This window comes from Wasmannia auropunctata, unplaced genomic scaffold (genome assembly GCF_000956235.1).
Source record: "Wasmannia auropunctata unplaced genomic scaffold, wasmannia.A_1.0 LD335965.1, whole genome shotgun sequence".
NCBI classification, from domain to species: Eukaryota; Metazoa; Arthropoda; class Insecta; order Hymenoptera; family Formicidae; genus Wasmannia; species Wasmannia auropunctata.
In genome coordinates this window covers 47,110-72,853 of record NW_012026925.1, presented here as the reverse complement: position 1 = coordinate 72,853, position 25,744 = coordinate 47,110, and the positions used below count along the sequence as shown (strand labels likewise).

At 35.9% G+C, this 25,744-nt stretch overlaps 3 protein-coding genes across 3 annotated transcripts; 2 read left to right on the top strand and 1 right to left on the bottom strand.

The window, feature by feature from the left end:
• The first annotated feature begins 3 nt into the window (after nucleotides 1–3).
• Nucleotides 4–9,736, top strand: LOC105454967. The gene is made up of 4 exons (XM_011697957.1): nucleotides 4–125; nucleotides 3,426–3,480; nucleotides 6,785–6,943; nucleotides 8,248–9,736. Exons 2-4 carry the CDS (start codon nucleotides 3,436–3,438, stop codon nucleotides 8,434–8,436), a joined length of 393 nt encoding a protein of 130 aa, XP_011696259.1. The 5' UTR covers nucleotides 4–125; nucleotides 3,426–3,435; the 3' UTR covers nucleotides 8,437–9,736.
• Nucleotides 9,737–10,985: 1,249 nt separating this feature from the next.
• Nucleotides 10,986–20,433, top strand: LOC105454968 (E3 ubiquitin-protein ligase SMURF2). The gene is made up of 12 exons (XM_011697958.1): nucleotides 10,986–11,181; nucleotides 12,461–12,499; nucleotides 12,571–12,679; nucleotides 12,766–12,899; nucleotides 13,596–13,860; nucleotides 13,946–14,433; nucleotides 14,778–15,027; nucleotides 15,112–15,281; nucleotides 15,726–15,916; nucleotides 16,054–16,451; nucleotides 16,568–17,028; nucleotides 17,660–20,433. Exons 1-12 carry the CDS (start codon nucleotides 11,127–11,129, stop codon nucleotides 17,845–17,847), a joined length of 2,748 nt encoding a protein of 915 aa, XP_011696260.1. The 5' UTR covers nucleotides 10,986–11,126; the 3' UTR covers nucleotides 17,848–20,433.
• Nucleotides 20,434–21,591: 1,158 nt separating this feature from the next.
• Nucleotides 21,592–25,738, bottom strand: LOC105454969. The gene is made up of 4 exons (XM_011697960.1): nucleotides 25,608–25,738; nucleotides 24,808–24,983; nucleotides 24,379–24,623; nucleotides 21,592–24,213 (listed from the first exon to the last, which is right to left on the bottom strand). The coding sequence occupies exons 2-4, from the start codon at nucleotides 24,891–24,893 to the stop codon at nucleotides 23,891–23,893; spliced, it is 654 nt and encodes a 217-aa protein (XP_011696262.1). The 5' UTR covers nucleotides 24,894–24,983; nucleotides 25,608–25,738; the 3' UTR covers nucleotides 21,592–23,890.
• Nucleotides 25,739–25,744: the final 6 nt, after the last annotated feature.

The window sequence follows — 25,744 nt, the reverse complement described above, 5'->3', positions numbered from 1 at the left end:
CGTAAAAATCGAGGCTAACTGACGCGCCTGCACAATGCGTGGTCGGTCTTCAGCATCAGTCGTCGTTGAACCCTCGTCTCGCGAGCAGCTACGACCGTCTCGGCGAATCGAAAGCGTGAACACACGTAAGTACGCTCTACGCACGACGCCGAACACGCCCGTGACGCGTGAATGAATGGAACTTGGAAGTCGTCTTTCACGTTTGTTTATTTTTTTTTTTTGCAAATTGAAAATTTCACGGGAAACGCTAACATCGGTTTAAGCGTCGGTTTAAGACGCGCCCAACGCCTGCCCCGAGCCCTTTGTCCGTGCTGTTCTTTTGTGTGTGCTGGTTTGTGGGCCGACTAGCCTTGACCGGTTGGAGTGAGATATTAGAATAAGACGCGAGAGACGCGTTGCTCCGTTGTATATAAACGAATATCACGGCTTATTTTGCGGATAGACATCGTTTGTTTATTGTAAAAATTAAATATTGAATTTTAATTTCTGAAAGTATTTTAAAGAGAGAATCTTAAATAAATGTACATATTTTTTGTATATACATATAGGTATATATATATAAATTAAATATATATAATTTATAATAAATATATTTATTTATAAATATTGTTGAGAGATATAATTTGCTTAAATAAAACGTCAACTTTTTTTTATTTATCAAATAACGCGAGTGATACAAAATGATATTTCTATGACACATTTTTATTATCTTCTAAATGATGCAATTTCCGAAAAAATAAAAATAAGTGAACTTCGAATATATCGCATTTGTATATACGTAGTACAATATTTTTTAATCAATATTAGTTGCAGAATATAAGAATAGATCAATATATAAACTTTAATAAAGAGATATAAGATAATATCATATTGTGTTTTATGAAAATATAAATTTACAAGTTTTGGAGTACTTTATATACATAATTTCGTTTCTTAAGTTTGTAATATGATTATTTGTGTGTCACAAAATGATCATTAGCGATATATTACGTTAGAAATATAAGAAGTATAAAATATTTATTTAAAATTATTACGATAATACAAATATTGAGATTTCTTCTCTAGTAATTTCACAATTTATTTTCATTATTTTTGTAAGTATTTCTTTAACCATTTATGCATATTGCCGTTCAATTTTTGAAAAAAGCGTAGTCTCAAAAGGGAAAGAGTCTGAAAGAAATTATAAAAATGGAGTCAAGGCAGTGGCGGGCATCGTGAAAGTGTCTTCCTTTTCGGTGTAAAAAATGCGTTACATGACCGCGATTTACCTCAACGTTTAATTTACGTCGCCTACTCATTTGAAATCGCAGGTTATTGCGAATAATAACAAGATCTTGTTACTCATATCAGATTTTCGAGATAATTGCCGCAGAAAATTTGCAAGCATTCTAAATGATCTAAGCCTATTTCGGCGCGTCACCGTCCACAAACAAACTGTACTAAATATTTTATTAATTACTAACATTTAATTTTATTAAATTTATTAATTGTTTCTATATATATTAATATTTTCTTATTATTTTTACGGTTAATTATTTTTAGATTTATTCTCTGAAAATAATTTCTAAATCCATATTTCTAAATGTTTTTTTAAGATAAATGCCTTTTAATGTTAAATAAAGTACGAGTGTATTCAATTATTTATGGTTTATGAGCCTTTTACAGAAGATTGATAAGACCATAAAATAAAATTGTATGAAATATATAAAACCCGGCATCTATCTATTCTTTCGTACATATATCAATTTCTGTTGAAGGAATTATTAACATTTTCTCTTACAATTAACGCGATAATCGCAAAAATGATTCATTGAAAATGTGGTTATATCAAGTTCGATGATTCAAACAACAATTCATTGCAATGTTTAATCACTGATTAACAAATGCTTCTTATCCATTGACGATATAAGCATGCAGAACACACACACACACACACACACACACACATATATTGCGCTATTTCTAGATTTGTTGCATTCTACCCATCTTGGGTATGTCACGGTCATCATACATGCCGACCCGCTCGAGTCATCCAACGAGAGATGACGTAAAGTTTGTATTGGTGCAATCTAGCATGCACAATATTTGCCTACGGCAAACTGACTTGCCGCTGAGCAATATATTTCCCGAAACTCTATTGACGCGCCATATTGATATTTTCGAAATTACGATCATTACGATTTGATGTAGGTATAATTATATCACATGAGCGTGTTTACGCGTTCTCATTTTCCCCCCCTGTGTGAAAAGTTTACGGAGTTCCGAACGCCGTAACGTTGGGCTCCAGGGAGTTACGATGTATGGATCTAAATATAGCATGGTGGTTGGTTGTTATCAAGTTTCGGTGCCTCGATTTCGTGTTACTTGCGATCCGATGGCTTTGCGTGTTCAACAAGCCGTATTATTGATAAAAATAACTTTTACAGTGCACCGTGCATATATATGTATATATGTATATTTATTAATTTTTAATTTCAATAAAGCGCACACATAATATTTTCACGCGAAGAAACAGCGTCGAATTTTGCTGCGAATAATTTCTGCATGAGAAGGCGAGTGAAATACATAAAAATGTCAACGCACACACGAGGACCCCGCGGAAATGATCAAAGAGTCGAATTTAGACTTGCGGTCATTAAAATAGCAATAAATGTCACGATATATTAAGGTCACCGTTGTCACGACATGTCATCGTATACAGACTGTACGAGCGCGTAATTTGTTGTAACGCCGCGTGTCTTTCGCCTTCTGATATAAAATACAAATTAAGATCATTAAATTCTCGATATTGCTAATTACAAGGAGAATTTTCGGGCGTGTGATAAATGATATTCTTTTTCCCATTGAAATGAGAAAGAAAATAAACACTGCGCGCTTATTACAGTTTCGCAGCGGATATAAGCAAAAAAGAATTCGGTCTGCGGATCTAGCGTTACCCGACTGACAATTACGCACGTATATATTTATATATGCACAGTCGCAAAGTAGTTGCGTTTCGCGATACTTTTATCAGACGTATGCATTAGTCATACGTCTCGAATGGTGCATTAGTCTTTTACGATATGTTTATGTCTTCGCGGGTAAAAGAGGCATGTATTACTTTAACACCATGCATTTCCGGTTTCATTTATATGACTGTAGCACGATTATATCGATTGTCGCGGCTCCGTTTCTCTTCACCGCTCATTACGCTTTCATGCGACTTACATTCTGCGCTTATAGTCATATTTACGACGCATTTTCGGTGCCCATAAATGGACACGTAATCGTAATTGTAATGCATCGGGTAGTTTTATAAATCTATAGGCACAATGTTTTTTTTTCACAAGCGAACGCGCATTCTTATTACATTTTTATTACCAATTGCAATGAATGATATGTACGATTAAATCGAGATTTTTATATTATTTCTTCCCTACTTGCAGATCAGACGAAATGGCTACCATCACGAGGCTGACAATCATAAAATTCCTTGAGCTTGTAAGTATATTAATAAATATATAAGTAGAGGAAGAGATTCCACTTTGTTATATCACTTTGTTTTTGGATTTTTTAAATAAGAGCTAAAAATAAAACTTTGAAAACATAAATACTAAATAAACACTAAATAAAATTAAAAAGTACCTTCTATCAGATAGTAGATTCTATAGTACATCAATGTTTTTATAATCTTGTTTGGAATTTTGCAATATTTAACATTGTCATAAGATAAGCCAAAATGAATCTCTGAAAAACGAGGTAAAAAAAAATACCGGAAAAAATAAGAAAGAGAAAAATATAAATAAAAAGAGTTTTGGGAAATTACAAATGTGTAAAACAATCTAATATTAACAATAATCAATTAAATATTATTAATACTACACAATTTGCAAAAGAAAATTGTATCAAGAGTATTATTTTTTGCATTTGTAGAATTTGTTTTTAGTTGATTTTATATAGAAACCAGTCACAAAAATATGTGAATTATTTTTATCTTTTTAATTATTTAAATAGATCATATTTTTATCAATATTAATAAAGTGCAACATTTCCGAGAAATAATAATAAAATTCTTTCTCTATAAGTAATCTATACATAATTATGATCGATATATTTATAGTCAATTCTAATATTTAAGACCGTCTTAAGACGTCATAAATTAATTACAGAATCGTATTAGCATCTTAAGACATTACTTACGATCTTGAAATAAGAATTAACTATGAACACCTGCCTATATATCTTTCATTATTTACAACATTGAATTGTTAGCTGAAGTTGATTCAATTTCAACGGCATAGTATAACTTTATTCGTACTTCACTTCTTCGTGAATAAGTGCGAGAATTAATACATTCGCGCATTTAAATGATAAATTACAAATAAATTATAAACTCTATTATGTAGTCATTCCAAGAAGTACAGATTATGCAGCATTGTAAGCGAAAAATTATGATCGTGGTAAATCAGGTTTTCAACGCATAAACTCGCGTGATGTCACGTTACAAAACGTTAATTAACATAATCGGAAACGCGCGCGTACATTATTTTTGTAAATTAGAAGAGTAGATTGCATTCTAAGGAATTGCACTTTTATTCTTAAGACGCGAAATTTTTCAGAAAACTAGATTTTTGAGAAAGTGGAAGCTGAGCTTTAAAGTTTAAATTAAAACGCCTATCCAGCGTTTCTCGCGGCACGTATTTCCAGCCGCGAGAGAAACACTATCCTCGAGGTCGACTTATGCTCCTTTAAGAGCACCACCATGCCCTCGAATTTATTTTTAACATCACTGCGCTGTTTCTTCCGATCCATCGATCCAATTTCTTGCGTTCGTCACGATTTCGATCGCGCTCCCGCGATCGGGAAAATCGACGGTATATCTTACGCCTCAAAGCCGGCATTGTTGGCCGCGCGACATTCCGCGTGCGCTGCATATCTTTCGCGATTCGTAAGGCGGCGAGAATGGAGAGTGACATAATCGGCGCTGATTACCGCACAAGAGCGTTCCCTCTCTTCTTATTACGGTTCGCTTCAAGCCGCCCGGAAGTCGATCGGTACGAGTGGCTTCCGTTAGGATTCTTCGGGGCCTACGTGCCGTGAGAAGCCCGCGCCTTTGTAAGCATCTCCCCTGCATTGTTGAGCGATGGAAAATTGCTAGCTCGATGCCAAGTTTCGATAATCGCACTGAAATGGGTATATTTTTTCCCGCATTAATTGTTATGTTATTATTAATTAATTTTTTTGCATCAATATATCTTTTTGATATATATAATAATATTAAAAGTAAACAAAATAGTCAAAATAAACACGTCAAGCGATAGAAAGCATTATTAATCAGATCAACAAAGTTTTCAAAAACAGCTGTCCCGTTAAAACATTTATCTTGCTGAACACACATATTTATCTAGCTTTGTTTACAAATTAACGCTGACTCTTAACGTAACGCCCGCGATATTTTAACTTCGCCTGATGTTTCCTAAATATAATTTTAGCTCCTTTCTTTTGTTCGAGTCTCTTGGTAAAAAGTTTAACGATGTGTAATTATTTCGCAACACAATTTTTCAGCTAAACAGAACTTAAAATATCTTAGTTTGCTTGTTAATGAGCCATGTAACAATATATTTGCATTAATTTGTAAGCGAAAAGCGTAACGTCGAAGTAATAAATGTTATGTTGAATAAATACAAAAGATAATGATGACGCCTGTTTTGCATAAAATAAAAAATTACCGTACAAATATATGCATGCATGCATTGAATATGATTAATATACTGACCAAAATGTGTAGATAAATGTATAGATTGCTATTGAGCGCTGATTTTGATACTCGATTATTTATATTGCTAATACATATATGTACATATAATGGCACTCCTCACAAGTGACGAATGCTTTAGTAAATGCGCCGCGCGTATCGTGCGCTTATCGACGCACACGTGGGTGACCAAGCCCGAGACTCTTCGAGATACCCTGTATTCGGCGTCATGGCGAATGTGTTCATCGCATCAAGGCCGACCGGTGCAATTTTAATGTTGACGCCATGAATGACTTCGAGATGAAAATTATGTAATTGCGAAATAAAACGCCCAGAAATTTATTCTACATTCCTCGCTAGAGTTTTCCTATTTTCAGCCTCCGTTGTTTGTCAGTTATAGCCAAAGATCGAGATAATCTGTCTTGTTATTCAATTTCTTACATTATTAAATATTATGGTAAAAAATATTCTACATATTAGAAATAAATATAAATTCCTTTTTTTACTGAATAAAAGAAAATTATATATGTATATATTGCTTTTATATAATTACAGACGCTCCATAAATTTTTGAGATTTTCTTTGGCTCAATCAGCCTTTTTAATATCTATTCATCGACCGCGGGCGCTTTCTTTGTATAGATATAATGACATACTCGAAGTAGATGCTACTTTTACGCTTACTTACTGTTAATAATCCGACGGACTATACCGAGTGATCACATTTATGATCCATTGTCTAGAAATAAAAACTTACCAACTAGGACAGTAGTGGACAATATTTTATTTATGATGGAATCGAAAGAGAGCCGACGTACTCTTGCCGGATCGACCCAGTTTCGTAGGCCGATATTTATAAGTTTGCTTTGTAATAAAAAAAAAGACTGCTATAGTTTTCGTGTATGCATAATAAAAGCAGAAGATAATTGAGAGTATGATAAAGCTTCATTTCTGATAGACATTTGTTCTTGATAAAAAGAAAAAGGCGATAATTTGATACGTGATCCAATTGTAAGAAGAATTTTTATTAAAGATTTATTTCTGATCACAGATCTTGGTGTGCATCCTCATCGGATTGCACTACAACTCCTTCAATGCCGGAGATCAGCATACCGCGATGATAACCATGGGTACCTTTGGGGGATACCTGATTATTCTGGTCGGCCTGTTTATCGGAAGCGTGATGGGAACGCCGGTGAACCGCCGCGTGGTATGTTTCAGCAAATATTGCGAGCTAGATTTTGCATAAAAAATGTAGGAATTGTAATAGAATGTTATATACTAATTATATATATAATTCTATATATTATATACGTATATATAATATATAGAATTATAATTTATATTATATAGTTCTAGTTCTATACTGTTCTAGTATAATTTATATTATACTAGAACAAAACAAAGCGCGCGCCATTTATTCACTATCTCTGAAACATAACACACACACACACACACACACACACACACACGCGCGCGCGCGCGCGCGCAAATATCAAATTAAATACAAATATCAAATTAAATATCTCATTACTTTTATATATCTCTTACATATATCTCATATCCTACCTAAAAAAAGGCAAATTAGTAAGTCGAACTTCCATTTCTCGTCTTACTTTCTTCTTTCAGGTATCAGTTTGTGTTACATACATAATTATCAGATGCTGTGTTTAATTAAATTCATTGGTCTTTTATAAAATATTACATAAGTACATGTTCACCTTTGTATGTTACATACATAATTGCCAGATGCTGTGTCTAATTATTCGCTGTGATAATTAGACATAGCATCTGACAATAATGTATGTATTATAACACACGAAGGTAAAGCGACATGTATGTAATATTTTATAAAAGACCACTGAAGAGAGCTTGATGTAAAGCCGAAACGATCGTCTGGTAGCATTAATGTAATTTTTTATGAATATAACGCGCGCGCGGATTAGCACGAAGACCTTGGCTTCTGGCCCATTACAATTATTTATTTTAAATTTTATTAATTTTATTTTTCTCGGAGCTTGAATATATTATTGTTCAATTTAAAATAATTTTTGTGTTTAAAAAACACAAAAAATTAAATTGTTTTTGTTTAAAACACTGTATTAAAGATTTGATAACTTTGACACTTTAATACTTAATACTTGCAAGTTACATTAATGCTACCAGACCTAATATAAATTATATATATAATATAAATTATATATACAATTATATATATAAATATATATGTGTACACATTTATATATACAATTATAATTATATATAAATGGAATACAAACATATAGAAAGCCCGAGACCGCAAAAATCAATGGCAGACCTAAGAGAACTATAGAAAGTTAAAGATACTGTGTTGAAATTATTTAAAATTTGATACATTATTTCTCGATTTGTATTTGTACGTCTACCTAACAGATTACATAATTAATTCAGTAATGTCTAAATTAAAATATGTTTTATAAAATTAATGAAACGTTATAGTACACTATTTACTAAATGCGATTTTTTATATCTTAGGATCTCTTCTTCTCGCTCGTTGGATGCGCCTTGTTCATCGCCGCGGGCTCGCTCAACATCGACTACTTCCAGAAGTTGGTGCACAAGTCGGCGTTCCGCGATACCGGCTTGGCCAAAGGCTCACTCAGCATTATCGAGGGCATCGTTTTCCTCGTGGACGCGTTCCTCACTTTTCGGGGAGAGAATTGAGATCTGAGTCGCTTTTAAAGTACAACACGGGGGACTGCACGGCCGGCAATCGGTGTTAATCACATTCCGCGATCGGCGGAAATCTTTTCTTTCTTATAATCTGCAAAGGATTGAATACTGCCAAAGAAGTTCCCTGAAGGAAACTTTCTTTTTCAGCCGGGTTAGCCAGGTGCGTGCTACGCGAACGCGAATTGCACGCGCGGCGGCCGCGGCGTCGCGGAGTTCCGCCGATTTCTCTGAATTATGCGAAGCACGAATTTACGAAGCTTCGTGAAATTCAATGCCAAATTGAATTGCGATCGCACTTATAAGCCGCGGTGCAACTTCATCCTCACGATTCTTACACATGAAAAATTTCGGTAGCCTTGAAGGCTTGATTATTAACGGCAGCCTCCTAAATATTTCGTAAATATTTAAACGCGATCGTCAAGCGAAAGCGATAGTTGAACGCCAGGCACGAGAGAGCGTGCCATTCTTCTGCAGAATTTACATTAATTTCAAAGCTTTCCTCTATAAATCAAATCGCGAATGGCGACGGCTCGGATAACCGAGCTCAGCCATGAAATTTTTAGACGAGGTGGTTTCGTGCACGGGGCGGTTGGCATTGCGAAGAGCGAGGACAGAAATTCACGACTTGTGCCATTTGTTTTGCACTTCGCACGAAGTGCCCGTCGTTTCATCGGGATTAATCCACGTTTCTTTAACTCTCACTTAACTTGTTAGGATTCCGATTTAAAAACAAAAACTTCAGAAATTTAATCAAGATATAAGATATTCGCAAGATACACTTTCTCTTAATTAATAAAAAAAAATTTCTGGACCGTTTAAATCATGCTTACAGACTGTAAATGTGACTTCGTGATGGTATCTAACCGATGATAGTACAAAACGTGCATGATCACATGACAATGATATATACTTGCATATTATACTTATATACATATATATATTATATATATACATAATATGTTAATTAATATAAATAAGCGGCAGTCCCTTCGTATAGAAGCAGGCCAGTTTTTGGTATCATAATCATTAATAATGTACTGATTATCGCACTCGTAAGTTTAAGTTATGCTATTCTGAGATTTGACAAAGTATAAGCGATAACAAGAAGAAAAGGAACGATAACATCGTGACACGTTTTTATATACGACGTCATTTGATTTTGTATCTTGGCGTTGAAATAAATTTCTTGTGTCCGCCCTCTTTTCACGAGTATATTCGCGAAATATTTATCTTTGATTTGTACGTTTTTACGCTAAGACTTCAACAATAAAGGAAAATTATGAACAAAAGAGATGCTCGAGGATTCCTTTTCGTACTATCTGTATCCCCCACTCTTCCTTCTTTCCATTCGATGCGTTGATTGAAAAATGCGAAAATATTTACAAGCGGCTCACTCGTTATCGCGTTATACAAACCAGATACGGCGTTACATAATTTAAAACACCGGAAGTTTTATGTGACGCAACTTTCGTTCGCGTCTCTGCATAAACAAATTTCGGAAAAGCATTCTCAGGGTAACTTCCCAGTGAGAAATGGTTTTCAATTCGATGTCGAATCGATGTCGAATTGATGTCGAAATCATCATATCGACATCAATTCGACATCGAATTGATGATCATTTCTCACTGGATTCAATCATACTTTGATTAATTTAATCGGCGATTAACTTGTGAAATACTTGCCTGAGAATTTTCTTAATAAATAAAATTGTCAATTTTTTGTAATTTATTGTAATTTGACATGCAGAAAGAAAAATAAAGTTAGAGATGATGAATTATTTATTGACAAGGTTAATCATCTTATTAAGGCAATTATGATGAAATCCCGATTATCTTATTGATAACATATCAAACAATATAACAAATTATATAATTAAAAATTTTACAATTACTAATTCTTAACAAATTATTATTAATTAAATCAAATCAGATTAATTAAGCTGGTTCAATTAATCTTATTAATTGAGCAAAATTAGAAGAAGGCTCTTTATATGCTTTGCGTTTTTTTCAAAATAATTACATTTTTTAAAATTGATTAAATAAATATATTTCATATTTTTAGGACAAAACGATTAAATTTGGAATATTAAAAAAAATAAATATACATTATTCTTTCACATTCGATTTCTAATAAATATATCTAGTTATGTTCTCTAGCGCGGGAAGCCAAGCGTTGAAGTTCCTAACATGCGCGTCGTTACATTATACAACTTCAGAGCAACCAACAGGCGCTTGGTTCGATATATCGAATCGAAACAAAGCAACCAGAATGGCCGCGGTCAATTAAATTTGCTATAAATAATTTCCTCTCTCACCACCTCTGTTTAATCTTACCCCTCCGGTCTGAAAGTACATTTCACATTCCCTGTTCATCGATTTACGCCCGGTGACGTGAAGGAGTTAAAATTACGTTACGTGGACTCGAGACGCCCACGGGATCGCGTGCAAGCCTGCACTCGCGAGAATCGACCGGCCGCCGTTTTTCGAGTCGATAGTGCGTTCGACGAGAGACCGTTCGCACGCGCTTTCGCATTGTACCCGTGTCTATGTGTGCGTGGTGCGGGCGAGCAGTGCAACACCGTCGCCGTCGCGCGTTCTCTCGAGGCAGGGTAGATCAGCCCGTGCTTCATTTGCCAATTACGGCGCCGATGCGCGGTGCGGTGCGTTAAATGTGCGTGCAGGATGTCGAACCCGGGCGGTAGCAGGAGGAACGGGGCCATGAAGATCCGTCTGACGAGTGAGTCTGCGGCGGCGCCGTCTCTCTTCCTCGAGGGGGGCGTCCGTGCGTGCCGTCGAGCGTGAAAGTCGGGGCTCGCTCGCGTGTGCCGAGCCGTGGCCGCGGCTCGCACGCACCCGACGAGGCCGGGGCACCCGCACCCACGCACGACGGCCCGCTTCTCTTTTGCGTTAATCAACGCGTGTGCCCTCGCACACGCGTTATTCCCTCCCTCACGGCGGGGGAGGGGGGACCACGACGAGCGACGCGCAAACGTCAAACAACACGTCCGCGGGAGTACATCGCGGATATAACGCGCGCCCTAGGTGGAGAACGCGACCTCCTCCGTCGTGGCTCTCCTCGCCCTCCGGTCGCGCTCAGCTTCCTCGGCGAGGAAAGCCGAGCGCGGCGAAGGCGCCCCACCGCGAGCACTCTCACTCCGGGGGACCGATGAAAACGTTAATTCTGGACGGTCGTGAAGACCACTTGATGTGTCATTCACTCGCAATGTTCCTTAATAAGGCTCCTCATTTTTAAGCTAATCTAATCTTTCTCGCTAGTTTTATCACTAATGTCCGGTTTTTATTCTTTAAAAAGGCTATTCGATCATTGTTAACGATATTTAACATGAGTTATAACATCGCTTTATTTTAATTCGATTCGATTTCGTCATAATAGCAAAGATAATCCGTATGATAGAATTATATTAATTGTAGTAATAGTTGAGAGATTATGACAAATACGAGATGGCTAGGTATAAGCAGAAGATACTGTAGAAGTTGTAGATTATAATCGAACTGTTTTGTATAACTAGACATCACGCGTTATTTAACTTTTTATTCTTGACTTTTTACTATACAATGCTTAAATGCAATTATGTTTTACATTACACTAATCTCTCGATGCGCGCAGCTGTCAAAATATATGATAACAGCCGCTCACGAAGTAAGAGCCAATCGGCACCGCGAAAAACAACAATAAATTTCGAGAGATACGAATAATCGCGACTTCATACCTTTTTTTGAAAGAAGGAAAGAAAAGGACCTCTCTGATTAGACTGATTAATGTGAAACTTAGAATTAGTATACGAATTAAAATTAAATTACATATAGATGTATCGTTATCGATAGAAAAAAATCTATCGATCTTAATAAATACCTTATTTTAAAAGAATATTTAGTAGGATCGATAGCTCGAAAGTAGAATATTTTATTAAAAGACTAGAAGTTTTTCTTTTATCGCAACATTAGTTTGCGCGCTAAAATACACATTTACATAATGATAATATTTTATGTTTTAGTTTTATGCGCCCGTAATCTCGCTAGAAAGGATTTATTTCGTGAGTACTTTTTTCCCCACAAAGTGTGTAGTATGTCGAAATAGGGATTTAAAAATAATTATCTTTTTCAGGTTTACCCGATCCTTTTGCTAAAATAACTGTCGAAGGTTCCGGTCAGTGTCACAGTACAGATACCTGCAAAGCCACCCTTGATCCTAAATGGAATCAACACTATGATTTGTGAGTATTTCTGTTAGGCTAGACGTATAGAGACATTTAGTGCAGGCTCGTAAGAAAGAAAGTAACTATTGTCTTTATTCACGCAGATATATCGGAAAGAACGATGGAATCACCATATCCGTGTGGAATTATAGAAAGTTCCATAAGAAACAGAACGGAGGGTTTTTGGGATGCGTACGCATATTATCGAATACTATCCAAAGACTCAAGGACACAGGATGTACGTATTTGTTTTTTAAATCATTAGATATTACTCTTACCTAATAGATCACAAAGTTCGCATACCGAGAGAACCAATCAGCGTCGCGGAAAAGACCTGACAACACTTCGATGCATTCGAGTATCGATTTAACATGATAGAGGATAAAAAGCACGAGATAGCATCTCGTGTCTAATAAATACGGTTTATATTTTGCGAGAAATTGAAGCTAAAATCTGAATTAAAGGGCAATCTACTTTGACGAGTAAAAATAGATCATTTCTTTACATTTTCTTAAAGTATTCCTTTAGAATATTTAATTAAATTATGTTAAAATTTCAAGTATTAACAAACTTATTGGTTTTTAAAATGGCCGGCACAAAAAAATCAAATGAATGTTTCCTCTTTTTATTGTAATAAAAAAATATAGACCTTCAGCTACGATGAAGTTAATTATTAGCTGCGATAATAACGTTTAGATTTAATGAGCGCTTCAAAGTAGATCTTCCACTTTAAATACAAAATCTGCTACTTATATAAGAAGCATATCACGTTTAGATTTAATGAGCGCTTCAAAGTAGATCTTCCACTTTAAATACAAAATCTGCTACTTATATAAGAAGCATATTTCTTAATATGTATTAATTTTAAATTATCGATATACATCGTAATTACATTTTATAAAGATTAATAAGCGATATGTACGTGTACTTTCAGATCAACGTTTGGACTTATGCAAAGCTCATTCCGATGACACGGACGTTGTGAAAGGACAAATCGTGGTATCTTTGATGTCGCGGGATGGCCACAACGGCGCCGTGAGTAATACAGTCGGCCACAACGCCGTGGTCGACGTGCTCGGTGATCTGAGCTGCCCGAATGATCTGCCGGACGGTTGGGAGGAAAGGAGAACGGAAAGCGGTCGACTTTACTACGTAAATCATCACACGAAGAGTACGCAATGGATCCGTCCGAATGCTCGGTAAGTAATACACTTGTTGTTCTATCCTCACGCCAAAGTGCAATGTGACGACGTGAATTTATTTCTACTTTAATATCATTGACAGACCTAACAATGCTATTATACCGACGACTCCGGAACCACCGCCGCTGTCGTCGTCGGAGCCTACATCCCCTAGCAGTAGCGCGAGCTCGCCGAACGTAAGAAACGAGGGGAGTCCCGCGGGGCACACGTCGCCCGAGTGGACCGGCGGGGACAACACTCTGAGTCAGACGCCCAGCCGTGATAATTCGACGCAGAACACCCCGAGAAACACACCGACGCAGCAGCAGCAGAATCGCAATCAGCAGCAGAATCAGCACAACGCGATGAGAAACGTGACGGCATCGTCGTTGAGGGAGCGGCGTGTCGTCAGGGGTGTCGACGAGCAAAACGGCAATCAAAACCCGGCGAACGGGAGGGTGGAACGTGGCCTCAATAGCGGCGGTCAGATTCGAAGGCCTAATCGCAGTAACAGGAACAGGAGTAGCGTCATGTCGAGTAGCGACAGGCGAACCGATCCGCCGCAGCCGCCGGACCTACCTCGTGGTTACGGTACGATCGACGTTGTTTTTAAATTTACAACGTAATTTAATTAAATTGTTTATGGGAAAGCGCGAGGTGTACACGGAAAGAACACTTTTGCTGAATCACAGGTCTGAAAATAATTTTTGTTTGATAATCAAAATAATTTTGTGCGAAAGTTAGAACGATTGCTAGAATATCGAAATGTTTTTTACAGCAATGCTCATCAGTTTTAACATTCTGACAAATTATTTTGATGATTTAAAAAAAAATTATTTTCAGATCTGTTTTTAGCAAAATTTTTAGACCTTTCAACCAAAAATCGTTCTTTCCGTGTAATTATACAAGCGAAAATGTTCTGTTCGCTCACGTAGAAATGAGGAAGACCCAGCAGGGCCAAGTATATTTCTATCACGTACCAACTGGATCCTCCACCTGGCACGACCCGAGGATCCCGCGCGACTTGCAGGCCAACGAATTGACGAACGAGCTCGGCCCTCTTCCCAGCGGATGGGAGATGAGGCAGACCCAGAGCGGCCGGGTGTATTTCGTTGATCACAACAACAGGACCACGCAGTTCACCGACCCGAGGCTGTCCAGTCAAATAATAAGCAATCTGCTGAAGTAAGTATAACAGCGGCTGGTCGAAAGATTATACGAACGTGCGATTTATGCAAGGGTGTAAAAATTAATGTGTTCTGCCGACAGCAAGAGGCAAAATAACAACGTGAACAATCAAGCCGCGATTAACGCGAACAATTCGGTGACAAGCGAGAGCTCCGCCGAGGCGGATACGACGAATTTGTCGACGGTGCAGCCCAACACGCCGCAGCAGCCGACGAGAAATGAGAACGGAAGTAACAACAATTCGCCAACGAGTGAGTGAGATTTATTTCGAAACGTACGTTTTTTTCTGGGAGGAATTAGGCGGAAAGATATGTTTCACGACGCGAGAATAATTCGTTAAACGTGCTCTTACGTCTTTGACTTTTACTTGCGCGCATCTCATACATGTTTGATAACATTCGCACAATATGGATCGCATAATCAACTTATTTTCACACAAAAACAACAAAAAGAAGAACATTTGTGTACGCGCCTCGCAATTTTATCTTATCTGCGAGCGCGTCTATCTATGCAACGAAGTTGCCTGACTGTTAATCAGTCTTGGTTGTTTTGTCGCTCGGGCAGAATGCCATTTCACTTCGGGAGGGTCTTGTTCATCAGGGCGCATTATCGTAAAAATCGGGATTCCTTAATAATCCGGTGGGTATACGTGCGGATAGTGCGATCGGCGTAACAGGCGTTTCTTTGCATTTCAGTGGAGAGCGCGCCGTCCCAAAATGCTCAAACGGTGTCGGAGCTGCCGAAGGAGCTCATGGACAATGAGCTCCTACCGAAATACAAGCGTGACCTAGTGGCGAAGTTGAAGTGCCTTCGTGCGGAACTGAACGCTCTTCAGCCTCAGAGCGGACACTGCAGGTTGGAGGTGTCGAGAAACGAAATATTCGAAGTAAGGAAATTTTTATTATCCACTCGCACAATTTTTAAATGTCCACCTTTTTATTTTAAATTATTCTAACGTTCGAACGTTATTCGTTTCACGAGCAATACCTGCAGGTCTATAAGCAATAGCCTCGTTTCTCACAGGAATCGTACAGATTGATAATGAAGATGCGCCCGAAAGATATGCGCAAAAGGCTCATGGTCAAATTCCGCGGCGAGGAAGGCCTTGACTACGGCGGCGTCGCGCGCGAGTGGTTGTATTTATTATCTCACGAGATGCTGAATCCGCAATACGGACTCTTTCAGTATTCGAGAGATGATAACTACACGCTTCAGATTAACCCGGATTCGGGCATAAACCCGGAACACTTGTCGTATTTCCACTTTGCCGGACGGATCATAGGCATCGCCGTGTTTCACGGTCACCACGTTGACGGCGGTTTCACAACTCCGTTCTACAAGATGTTGCTTAACAAGGCTATAACCTTGAGCGATATAGAGGGAGTCGATCCAGAACTGCACAGAAGCCTTACGTGGATGCTGTAAGTGACATGTTTTTTTTTTTTTTATAAAGAAACCGTCAATATCCGATTCGTATTGCTTCACCAGAGATAATTCGGGAGAATATTTTTAATTTACTTTATTTCACGCTTATCAGGGAAAATAGTATAGACGGCGTGCTGGATGCTACCTTTTCCGTGGAGCACAGCAGTTTCGGCGTGTTGAAGAACCACGAGCTGAAGCCGGGCGGCAAAGACATTCCGGTGACGGAGGAAAACAAGAGGGAATACGTCCGCCTGTACGTGAACTATCGATTTATGCGCGGTATCGAGCAGCAGTTCTTGGCGTTGCAGAAAGGATTTCACGAATTGATACCTCCGCTGCTACTACGACCGTTCGACGAGCGCGAACTGGAGTTGGTTATTGGCGGCTTGGGCACCATCGACATAAACGACTGGAAGATGCACACCCGGCTTAAGCACTGCACGCCCGACACGCCGGTCGTGCAATGGTTCTGGCAGATAGTGGAGTCGTACGGTGAAGAGATGAGGGCGAGGTTGCTTCAATTCGTTACCGGCAGCTCCAGAGTCCCGTTACAAGGATTCAAGGCTTTGCAAGGTAAATGCTCATTTATATATTCAGACGCATTGCGTTAACCCAATGATTTTCCTACACACACGACGGGTCGTTCATACAAGGAGAGAATTTCCTTTTAAAATTTATCCTGAAAATCATGTTAATCGCGAGACAACCTTTGACTATATAAGTTATTATTTATATAGTCAAAGGAGATAACATAGTATTTTGACAAATTTTATGTGATTTTCTTTGTTTCTTTACTGTGCACTACAATAAATTTGTTGTAGTATATATTTAAAAAAATAGTGAAAATTACGTAAAATTAGTCGAAAACTAATGTCCTACGATTAATATGATTTTTAGGGTAAAATAAAATTCTCTTCGTGCAGTTAATTTTCATCACAAATATATAAAAAAAATTATTAAGTGATTCTTATGTAACTTTAACGTCTTTAACATACTTATTTCAAAATTGTTTATAAGGTTGTGTATTAAAAAAAAACTGTATAAAAATTGTTATAACTAATTACGAACATTACAGGTTGTGTATTAAAAAAAAATTGTATAAAAATTGTTACAACTAATTACAATTGATACGAATCCAATAGTACTCTATGGATTAAAAATACAGCGCGTAGATAACAATTGTGTATTACGTTTGATTGCGCAGGGTCGACGGGAGCGGCGGGTCCACGGCTCTTCACGATCCACGCCGTTGACGCCCCAAGCGAAAATCTACCGAAAGCGCATACCTGTTTCAATAGAATAGACATACCGCAAAATTATCCGACCTATCAAAAGATGCTTGACAAACTCACGCAGGCGGTTGAAGAAACCTGTGGCTTCGCTGTCGAGTAATACGGTACGATCATTACTACGTAGTTTCAGTGCAATCGTTTCTATTAAGCTCGTGTCGGACCACGCATTAGAGATCGAGGATTGCGAAATGAAAATTAGAATTCAATCAGTCAGATAAATTTAATTTTAATCCGTTTTGTTTTGACTGATTAAACTTTAATCTCCAACCCGCAATCCTCAATCTCCGATGCGCTGTCTGATGTAGGCTTTACGATAGCACACATTTATGCAATCCTGGATTCTTATAATAGATGACATTCTACAAATTTTATCGTTAATAAAAGGAAAGGGAAAGTGTTTATTTTCTATATTTACAAAATAGTAAGAAGAAATAGAAAAATTCAATGAATCTTGTTAGAGAGATCCAGTGAGTCTTATAGGAAAGGGACCTAAGTGTCCTCCTCTGATTTTGATGAGTTTTGAATATATCATTTTCTAGATAAAAATAAGGATAAGATTTTCCTATGCTCGTGTTTCTCCGCACTTTTAAGAGGTAAAACATTTTTTAGAAAAAAATTGATTATCCCTTAAAAGTGCGAAAGAGCATGAATATAGAGAAACCTAATCCTTATTTTTGTCTAGAAAATAACATATTTAAAGCTCGTCAAAATTAGAGGAGAACATTTCCCTTTTTTGTTAGAAGTGAGAAACCGTTAATATGTTAGTTATCTCAGCGAAATCGTGTTTCAAATACACAAATATCTAAATGGCCTTTAAATTATGAACCTTGCATATCTTACATATCACACGATACACGTCCCTCTTTGAACTTTTTGAGTCACAATTTTTAGAAAATCGATATGTCGGTCTTTAAATGTTTATATTACCTGTTAAGTGATATTCAATCTATGAGGGGATTATTATTCTTCTCCAGTGAATATATTTTAAGCAATCTGTTTTCTACATTTACTTGCACACATTCATCGAAGCTCTTATAGATTCACATCTTTTTGTCAAGTGAAATCACTAATTTCGTTTAATTCGTTGAAGTTTAGCTTTATTATTTTAATTACAATACGAACATAAGGCATGCACAAGTATTTCTGGAAGAAGATCTTCCAAAAGTTATAATTATTATTATTATTATTATTATTATCATCATGTTAATACTGTACAGATTTTTTTTTATTAAAACAAAACACATATTCCAAAATTGATTGCCAGTGTTGAAAAATCTATAGTGCACGTAACGTAAATTATAGACTGTCAGTGCTGGCGGTGAATTTTGGACATATCAGCGTGAAGGAATCTCGAAGTTACGAACTTAGCAATACATATATCACATAGGGAATCAATTCGCATTTGGAGGTTTTTCAATTTTTACTTTGAAACACACGTATCATAACGGACTGCACAGTCAATTAATTCCATATCAGTTATCCATTGGATAATAGGATTTAGTATATCGCGTGCGAGAAGTGAATACATGTATAAAATTCGCTCATTTGTAGAGGCAGACATCAGCTAGACGCAATGCTGGAAATCTAGTATTTTAAAATGTATTATTGGGCCTATTGCTGCTCCTAGGCAAGAAGTAGAGAGTTTGTACATATGTATAATTCTGAACGCAAGTGTTAAACGAAAGAAAATTGTTATAATTTATAAAAGAGTATAAGACAATAAAAAAAATGATAAAATGATTGCTATTGAGATGTAGCTCCAATTAGACATCGAATCTTTAATTTAGAATAACAGATGAAATAAATAAATAAATAAATAAATAAATAAATATATATATATATATAAAAGCAAAAATGTAAATTACTATATACATATATATTTTATTCTTCTGATAATTCATACTTTACATATTCGCAAAAAGAATTGATATTTTGAAATTGACAACGTTTCGTTTTATTCTCTTTGAGAGAGATTGTAACACTTTCGTTCGGAGCTGTCGTAACGCAATCGGCAAAAAACTTTATTGCTGTGCGCGACAAGGAGATCATTGTTGCTTACTAATAGTTAATACCCACCCGAGTGCGTTAGGAAGATGTAAATAATTTATTAGAGATTAAATATAATAGAGTAATGTAATATCGTTTCACGTGCGATTTCCGATCAGATCGGTGATCGGGCACGTTGACTTTTAACATTGACAATTAAAATCGTGTACATTAGCTTTAATTTAGAGCACACTTATTTAAGGAATTGAAAGAGTTCATTCGACGGGTTTACGTAAGCTTAAAAAAAAATGTTTCGATCGAACTGTGACTCTTTTGTTTGAGAACTTCACGAAACATGGCTATACCTTACTAAACTGCTTTTAGTAAGATGTAGCGCCACTTTCTTATTTATCTCACGAAGCTTTCATTTAGTTGTCAGCATATTGTCACACGCTGTGTTGTAAAAATATCTAATGCATGGATCATTGTTTTGTATAATTATTATTGCATTATTATATTTGTATTATGCACAAAACTGTGATGAAACATATCGTAGATGGAAATCAGGCGAGATAAGGGCACTGAAGAGAGTCCTACTCTTTTCGACTCTAGAAAATTGAGAATTTGCATAATTTCAGTTCACTTCTGTGTACACACGATATTATTGAAATTAAATATATATGTATGTCCGTTTTGTTAATTTTTATTTTATTTTTTTGAAAGAAAGCGTCTCTACGCCTTGTTTGAGTTATGCGAAATGTATCGTCCGTTTTCAGCGCCTGAAACACGGTCTGAATACTGAACGTTGTGTAACGGAAACCGTAGCTATTGCGACTCAAATAGAATAATGAATATACAGCTGTTAGCGTTAAGCTAACATTATCACTCGCGTAAAACCGGACACCGCTAGCGATGTCTCATACACGTCTGTTTGCCTTAATTTCAAATGTACACAAACTCTCGTATCTAATAGTTTACTTCACGGTATCAGATGCAGTCAATGCCTCTCGATATACATATATTCTATGAGCGACATAATATATGCTAAAGCGAACTCACTAATTTTTTATGCAGTGTACAAGTATGCTACAGATATGACGTAATTAAGAAGAGAAACTATATTTTCGGTATTATCTAAAGAACCTGATTAAAATCACGGCAGTTGCGAAAATTGACAAAGGTACTGGAAAGTTTCAGTGAGATCTTTTTATATTTCTCAGTTACGAATGTTATAAAAATAATAAAGTTTTACTTTTATATTTGAAAAATATTCTTTTCAATAAAATTTTTCGACATTTGCAACGCATATTTTACGGACGGTCCTGTTGCTAGAATGAATGACACATTCTTTTCTTCCTAATTTACTCACTGCTTTCTTTGCAATCGTTATCCTGTCGATATAGCAATAAAGGCCTTGAAAGTGCCTTGTGGTTGACGTTAATGATGCTGCAAGAATATATTTATAATATTTTCGGAAATAATGTAAATTTTATTCTCTTTTCTTAAAACTAAGTATATCCACATAGATGCACACATATAAATATATATATATATGTTACAACTGTCAATTTATACTACGATGAGACCACATTAGTCATTAAAAAATGACAGAGTAAAAATGAGAAACATGGTTCAAGTAAAAAGCAGCCGAAGAAGTATCCCGAAAAATTAAAAATATTTTATCTAGAGGAGATCTTTTATTTTGTATTGTTTCCAGGTAACTAAACTATTACGTACATTTGCAATTTTTTAAATTTTCCATTATTCATGCCAATTCCTTTTCTACAAAATATATCGCATTTTATATACGTACGTATTAATTTTGTTAAACGCTCAATATCGAAAAATTAAAAATACGTTATCAGAATATTTCTTGCATACATATACGTACTTTACGAATTATATTAATTTAACAGCTGGCGTGTTTAGAGAAAATTTCCGTTGAGTAAAAAATTATTATTTGACGGAGCGATTACTTTCAATTATGAATATATAATATAAGAAATTACGGGAGTAAAAGGACAGATAAGGAAAAAGATATGGAGAGAGTGACAATATTTAGGATTCACGCAGAATACGTACAAAGGAATATATATCGCATTCTACACGTTGCACGAAATAATCTTGTGCGTAAGAGGTAGCTATGACGAAAAGTTTGCAGATCAACAAAAGGTGCGCAAACTGAAACATATTAAGTGTCCGTAGTTTGTTTCATTATATGAAATATACATATCTGGTGATTTGAATCGCTTTTTAACTCTTTATGAATTCACATTCTGTCGATTTTACAAATGTCTTCGAAATCAGCTGAAAGAAGGCGCACACCAAATGGTATTGCATCTATTTACGGAAATGGCACTGCTTCGTCAAATGTACATATCTATGTTGAATCTTTACAATCGATACAACGAGAGATATCGGTATGGGGTTAAATAACATGAGAAAAGTAGAAGATATAATAAGTGACTTCGCAATAAATTGTAGAGATTATCAGTTTATTTAATATATCGACTTTGTTGATATGTCGAAATATTCGTTGATATTTGGAGAAACTTATTTCTTTTTCTACTTTTACGAATAAGTGAGTCGATCTTCGATTTCGTATGAAGAATACGAAAAAAGAAATGAGTTGTGACATGAAAAAAGATGGAGAGAAATCATTTGCGCTCGTTTTCGTGAAATACAATTAGCAGTTCTATTATTTCTATATTCTAGCAATTCTAAATGCGAATCTGCAAATTATAAATTAATATATAATGTAACTTAATATATCATCGTTTATAAATGATTGCCTCCTTCGTAATTTGTAATTATGCGAGATTATGCGTACTATTATATTACTGCGGATGTATTATTATTACTATTATTATTATTATTATTATTATCAGCTAATATCACATTTGTTACTGTCATCATTTTATTGCGCAAACTCTTCAGAAAACAAGTGTATATAACTTTTCCTTTTGTATTCCGGACGAAATGTATATTTTAATAAAATATCCAAAGTATGGAAACTTCTAATGTTAATACACGTTAATGTTTCTTGACATCACCACACACGAAATTATAAATATGTAGATTAAAGCCCCATTTACATAAATTGCAAATGCGAACGTTTCTCTCTTTCTTTTCTTTTTTTGACGTTTTTTTATTTTTTTCTCCGCATTTGCGACTTATAGTAGATGGAGCTTAACATTACTACATGCGTCTCATTACGAAGTTCTCTTCTAACAAGAAACTCGGCGTTATACCTATACAACGAAGTTGAGAATTAATCATTAAAACCGCTGCGCGAATTAAAATTAGTAACTGTTTAGTTTATTGTTACTGTTAGTATTATACAAAATAATTTATTTCTATTTATATTATTATCCAATCTTATTGCAAGTATTAATCAAATAATTCTGTAAGTAACATGTAAGAGTTTAATGCATTTTCTTGAGTCCATAAATTTTAAATTATTAAGAGTAAAGATAAATTTGATTGTAATATAATATGAAAGAATCTTCTAGATAAGTTGATATAATTACCATTTTTATTTTATTCCTTTTTACATTTACTCGCTTAATTACAAAGCTATTACAAAGAATTAAAGATATAATTCTTGACTTTAAATACACTAAATAGTGTATACACAAAATATTGCAATATTTCTTAGTTTAAGAAAAAATAAATTATTAAATAGAAAAGCACGAATCTGTCAAGAAGACACCTTATATGATTTTGCAATAAATACAATAAATACGATATTTTTTACCATATAAGAGTTTCGTTTCTTTCGTACAAATTGTTTGCGGGAATAAAATGTACGTTTTGACAGTTTAATATCATAATTGAATGACGTAATGCACGTGCCCTTACGATTAATTGGTGAATATTCTCCTACGCCGACACCCCACGTATTGCAAAGTTTCCTGTTGGACAAATAGAATATTTCGAGGGAAACGTGCAATATAAAGAGTAAAAAAATTCCTGCGAACACAAGTCTTTCGTTCTGAGCTGTGTTGGAGTGTCCAAATTGTTTAAAATTGAATGCATTAGGACTATTTTATTATTATTATCACTGGTTCTATCACCGACATTTCCACTTGAGACACGCTGTACACGCGCGCACCGCGTGGTAATCAAAGTTCCGGTGCGGTTACTGATCGGATAGTCTAATATAAAATGATCTTTTTTTGGATCATCTTGCGGCACATGTGACAGAAGTTCAGCCGAGCGGCGCACTCCTTACACGCGCAGTGCCCGCATAAAAAGGCGATGTTACAACGGCGCTCCACGCAGATGTTGCATATATTCGTTTTATCAATTTTCTCGATTTTAGTCTGCAAATATCGAAACATCTGGAGTGGAAGTGGCTCCAGACTTTTGTCTTTCTCCTTCTCCCTGATGCTAACCTTCTTTTGCTTGTCCTCCGACAATACATCCTTCGATTTATCCGGATTGGCTTTGGAGATTTCGCCTGTCTCTAGCTGATCATCTAAAAAAATATGTGAAAATAATGTAAAACGTTCGTATATGATTTCCACGAGACGTTTTACAGTTTGTTACACAGAATATCGCGCAGATGCAACAAATACTTAATTCGCTATAAGATTCCTTGCACAATTTAAATCATTTACGGAAGATCGATAAAATTCCATACCATGAATCATTTGCGTCTTGACGGTATGGTCGCAATCAACGAGCGTGGTACTACTGCTAAGATCAATTCGGTTCTCTTGCTTTGTGTTTGCTATGATCCCAGAGTAATTTCGATACTCCGCGGCGTCGGGAGTATCGCCAGAAACGAATTTTCTTTTCTTCGTGGATAATTCTTCTGACTGCGATATATTATCTATCCGATACGGAGGTGGCTCTACGTAACTAGTCGATGGATTGTTCTCTATTCTGCAAGATGAATTACATTTTATGTTTAGTAATAAAAGTTTGAATTGTCAAAATCAATTGATGAGTAATTCCGGAAGCGTTGCAAGACCAGTTTTAAAAACGTAAATTCAACTTTGTGTTTCAATCAAATTTACATTTTGAAGATTGGACTTGCGGAAATAAAACAATTGTATCCTCGACTTACTCTAGAAAATAGGCAAACAGAGCGGCCTGTTGCTTGCCTTCCAAAAGATCGAAAGGTGTTTTGTACTTATTGTTTCTGACTTGCATGAGGAGTTTGCAGCTTCTGTCCACGCTTATCAAGAAACAAGCTAATGCTAATTCAGTCTGTGCGCCTTGCCTCGCCAACTTCTTCCAGGTCTGCCGGAAAAAGAAATTGTTCGTTTGAAAGAATTGATAAAGAATTAACTTTAAGAATTAAGGTATCTATTTTTTTTCAAATTTTGAAGGTTCCAGATATAAAATAGCATAATTATTGATATATAGAATTGGTGTGTATACTATTGTGATAAAAAACCGATAAATGTTAACATAAAATGAAACTTATTACATTAGAATACAAATTATAATTGGTTTCCTTCAAAATACTCCCATTACTTCTAATACACTTATCCCATCGTTCTAATGCTCTAATAGGGCTTATAATCATTTAGAGTTTACCGTGAAGGTTTCGAATCAATTGAAAACATTGTGACAGTTACGATAATGCAATTAAAGGCACTTATGAAAGAAGACTTCCACTACTGCTTTAGCAAGTGGCAAGAAAGATGGGATAAGTGTATTAGTAGCGAGAGAGAGTATTTTAAAGGGGTCTAACTGCAATTTGTTTTTTAATGTAATGAGTTTTTTTTTATTTTAACATTTACCGTATTATTAGATCACCAGGTATATTATTACACACACACACACACACACACACACACACACACACACATATATATATATAATTGGTTCACATATTCACGTAAAAAATAGACGACGTACAGCATGTATAAGTGGTGAATCTCGGATACTTTCGGGTATAGACACAATTTTTTGGCTCTTGCTCTTGGCTAAATTGCACGCAATATGCAGTACGGTGTCACCGTTCTTATCTATATTGCCGACGTCCGCATTATGAT

Coding starts and splice junctions, on each gene's coding strand:
- LOC105454967 (XM_011697957.1), top strand. CDS start 3,436: ATGGCTACCATCACGAGGCTGACAATCATAAAATTCCTTGAGCTT. Junction 3,481..6,784: donor TCATAAAATTCCTTGAGCTT/GTAAGTATATTA, acceptor TTCTGATCACAG/ATCTTGGTGTGCATCCTCAT. Junction 6,944..8,247: donor CGCCGGTGAACCGCCGCGTG/GTATGTTTCAGC, acceptor TTTATATCTTAG/GATCTCTTCTTCTCGCTCGT.
- LOC105454968 (XM_011697958.1), top strand. CDS start 11,127: ATGTCGAACCCGGGCGGTAGCAGGAGGAACGGGGCCATGAAGATCCGT. Junction 12,500..12,570: donor CGCTAGAAAGGATTTATTTC/GTGAGTACTTTT, acceptor TATCTTTTTCAG/GTTTACCCGATCCTTTTGCT. Junction 12,680..12,765: donor TGGAATCAACACTATGATTT/GTGAGTATTTCT, acceptor TTATTCACGCAG/ATATATCGGAAAGAACGATG.
- LOC105454969 (XM_011697960.1), bottom strand. CDS start 24,893: ATGCAAGTCAGAAACAATAAGTACAAAACACCTTTCGATCTTTTGGAA. Junction 24,624..24,807: donor CTGTTTGCCTATTTTCTAGA/GTAAGTCGAGGA, acceptor TTCATCTTGCAG/AATAGAGAACAATCCATCGA. Junction 24,214..24,378: donor CAAGACGCAAATGATTCATG/GTATGGAATTTT, acceptor ATATTTTTTTAG/ATGATCAGCTAGAGACAGGC.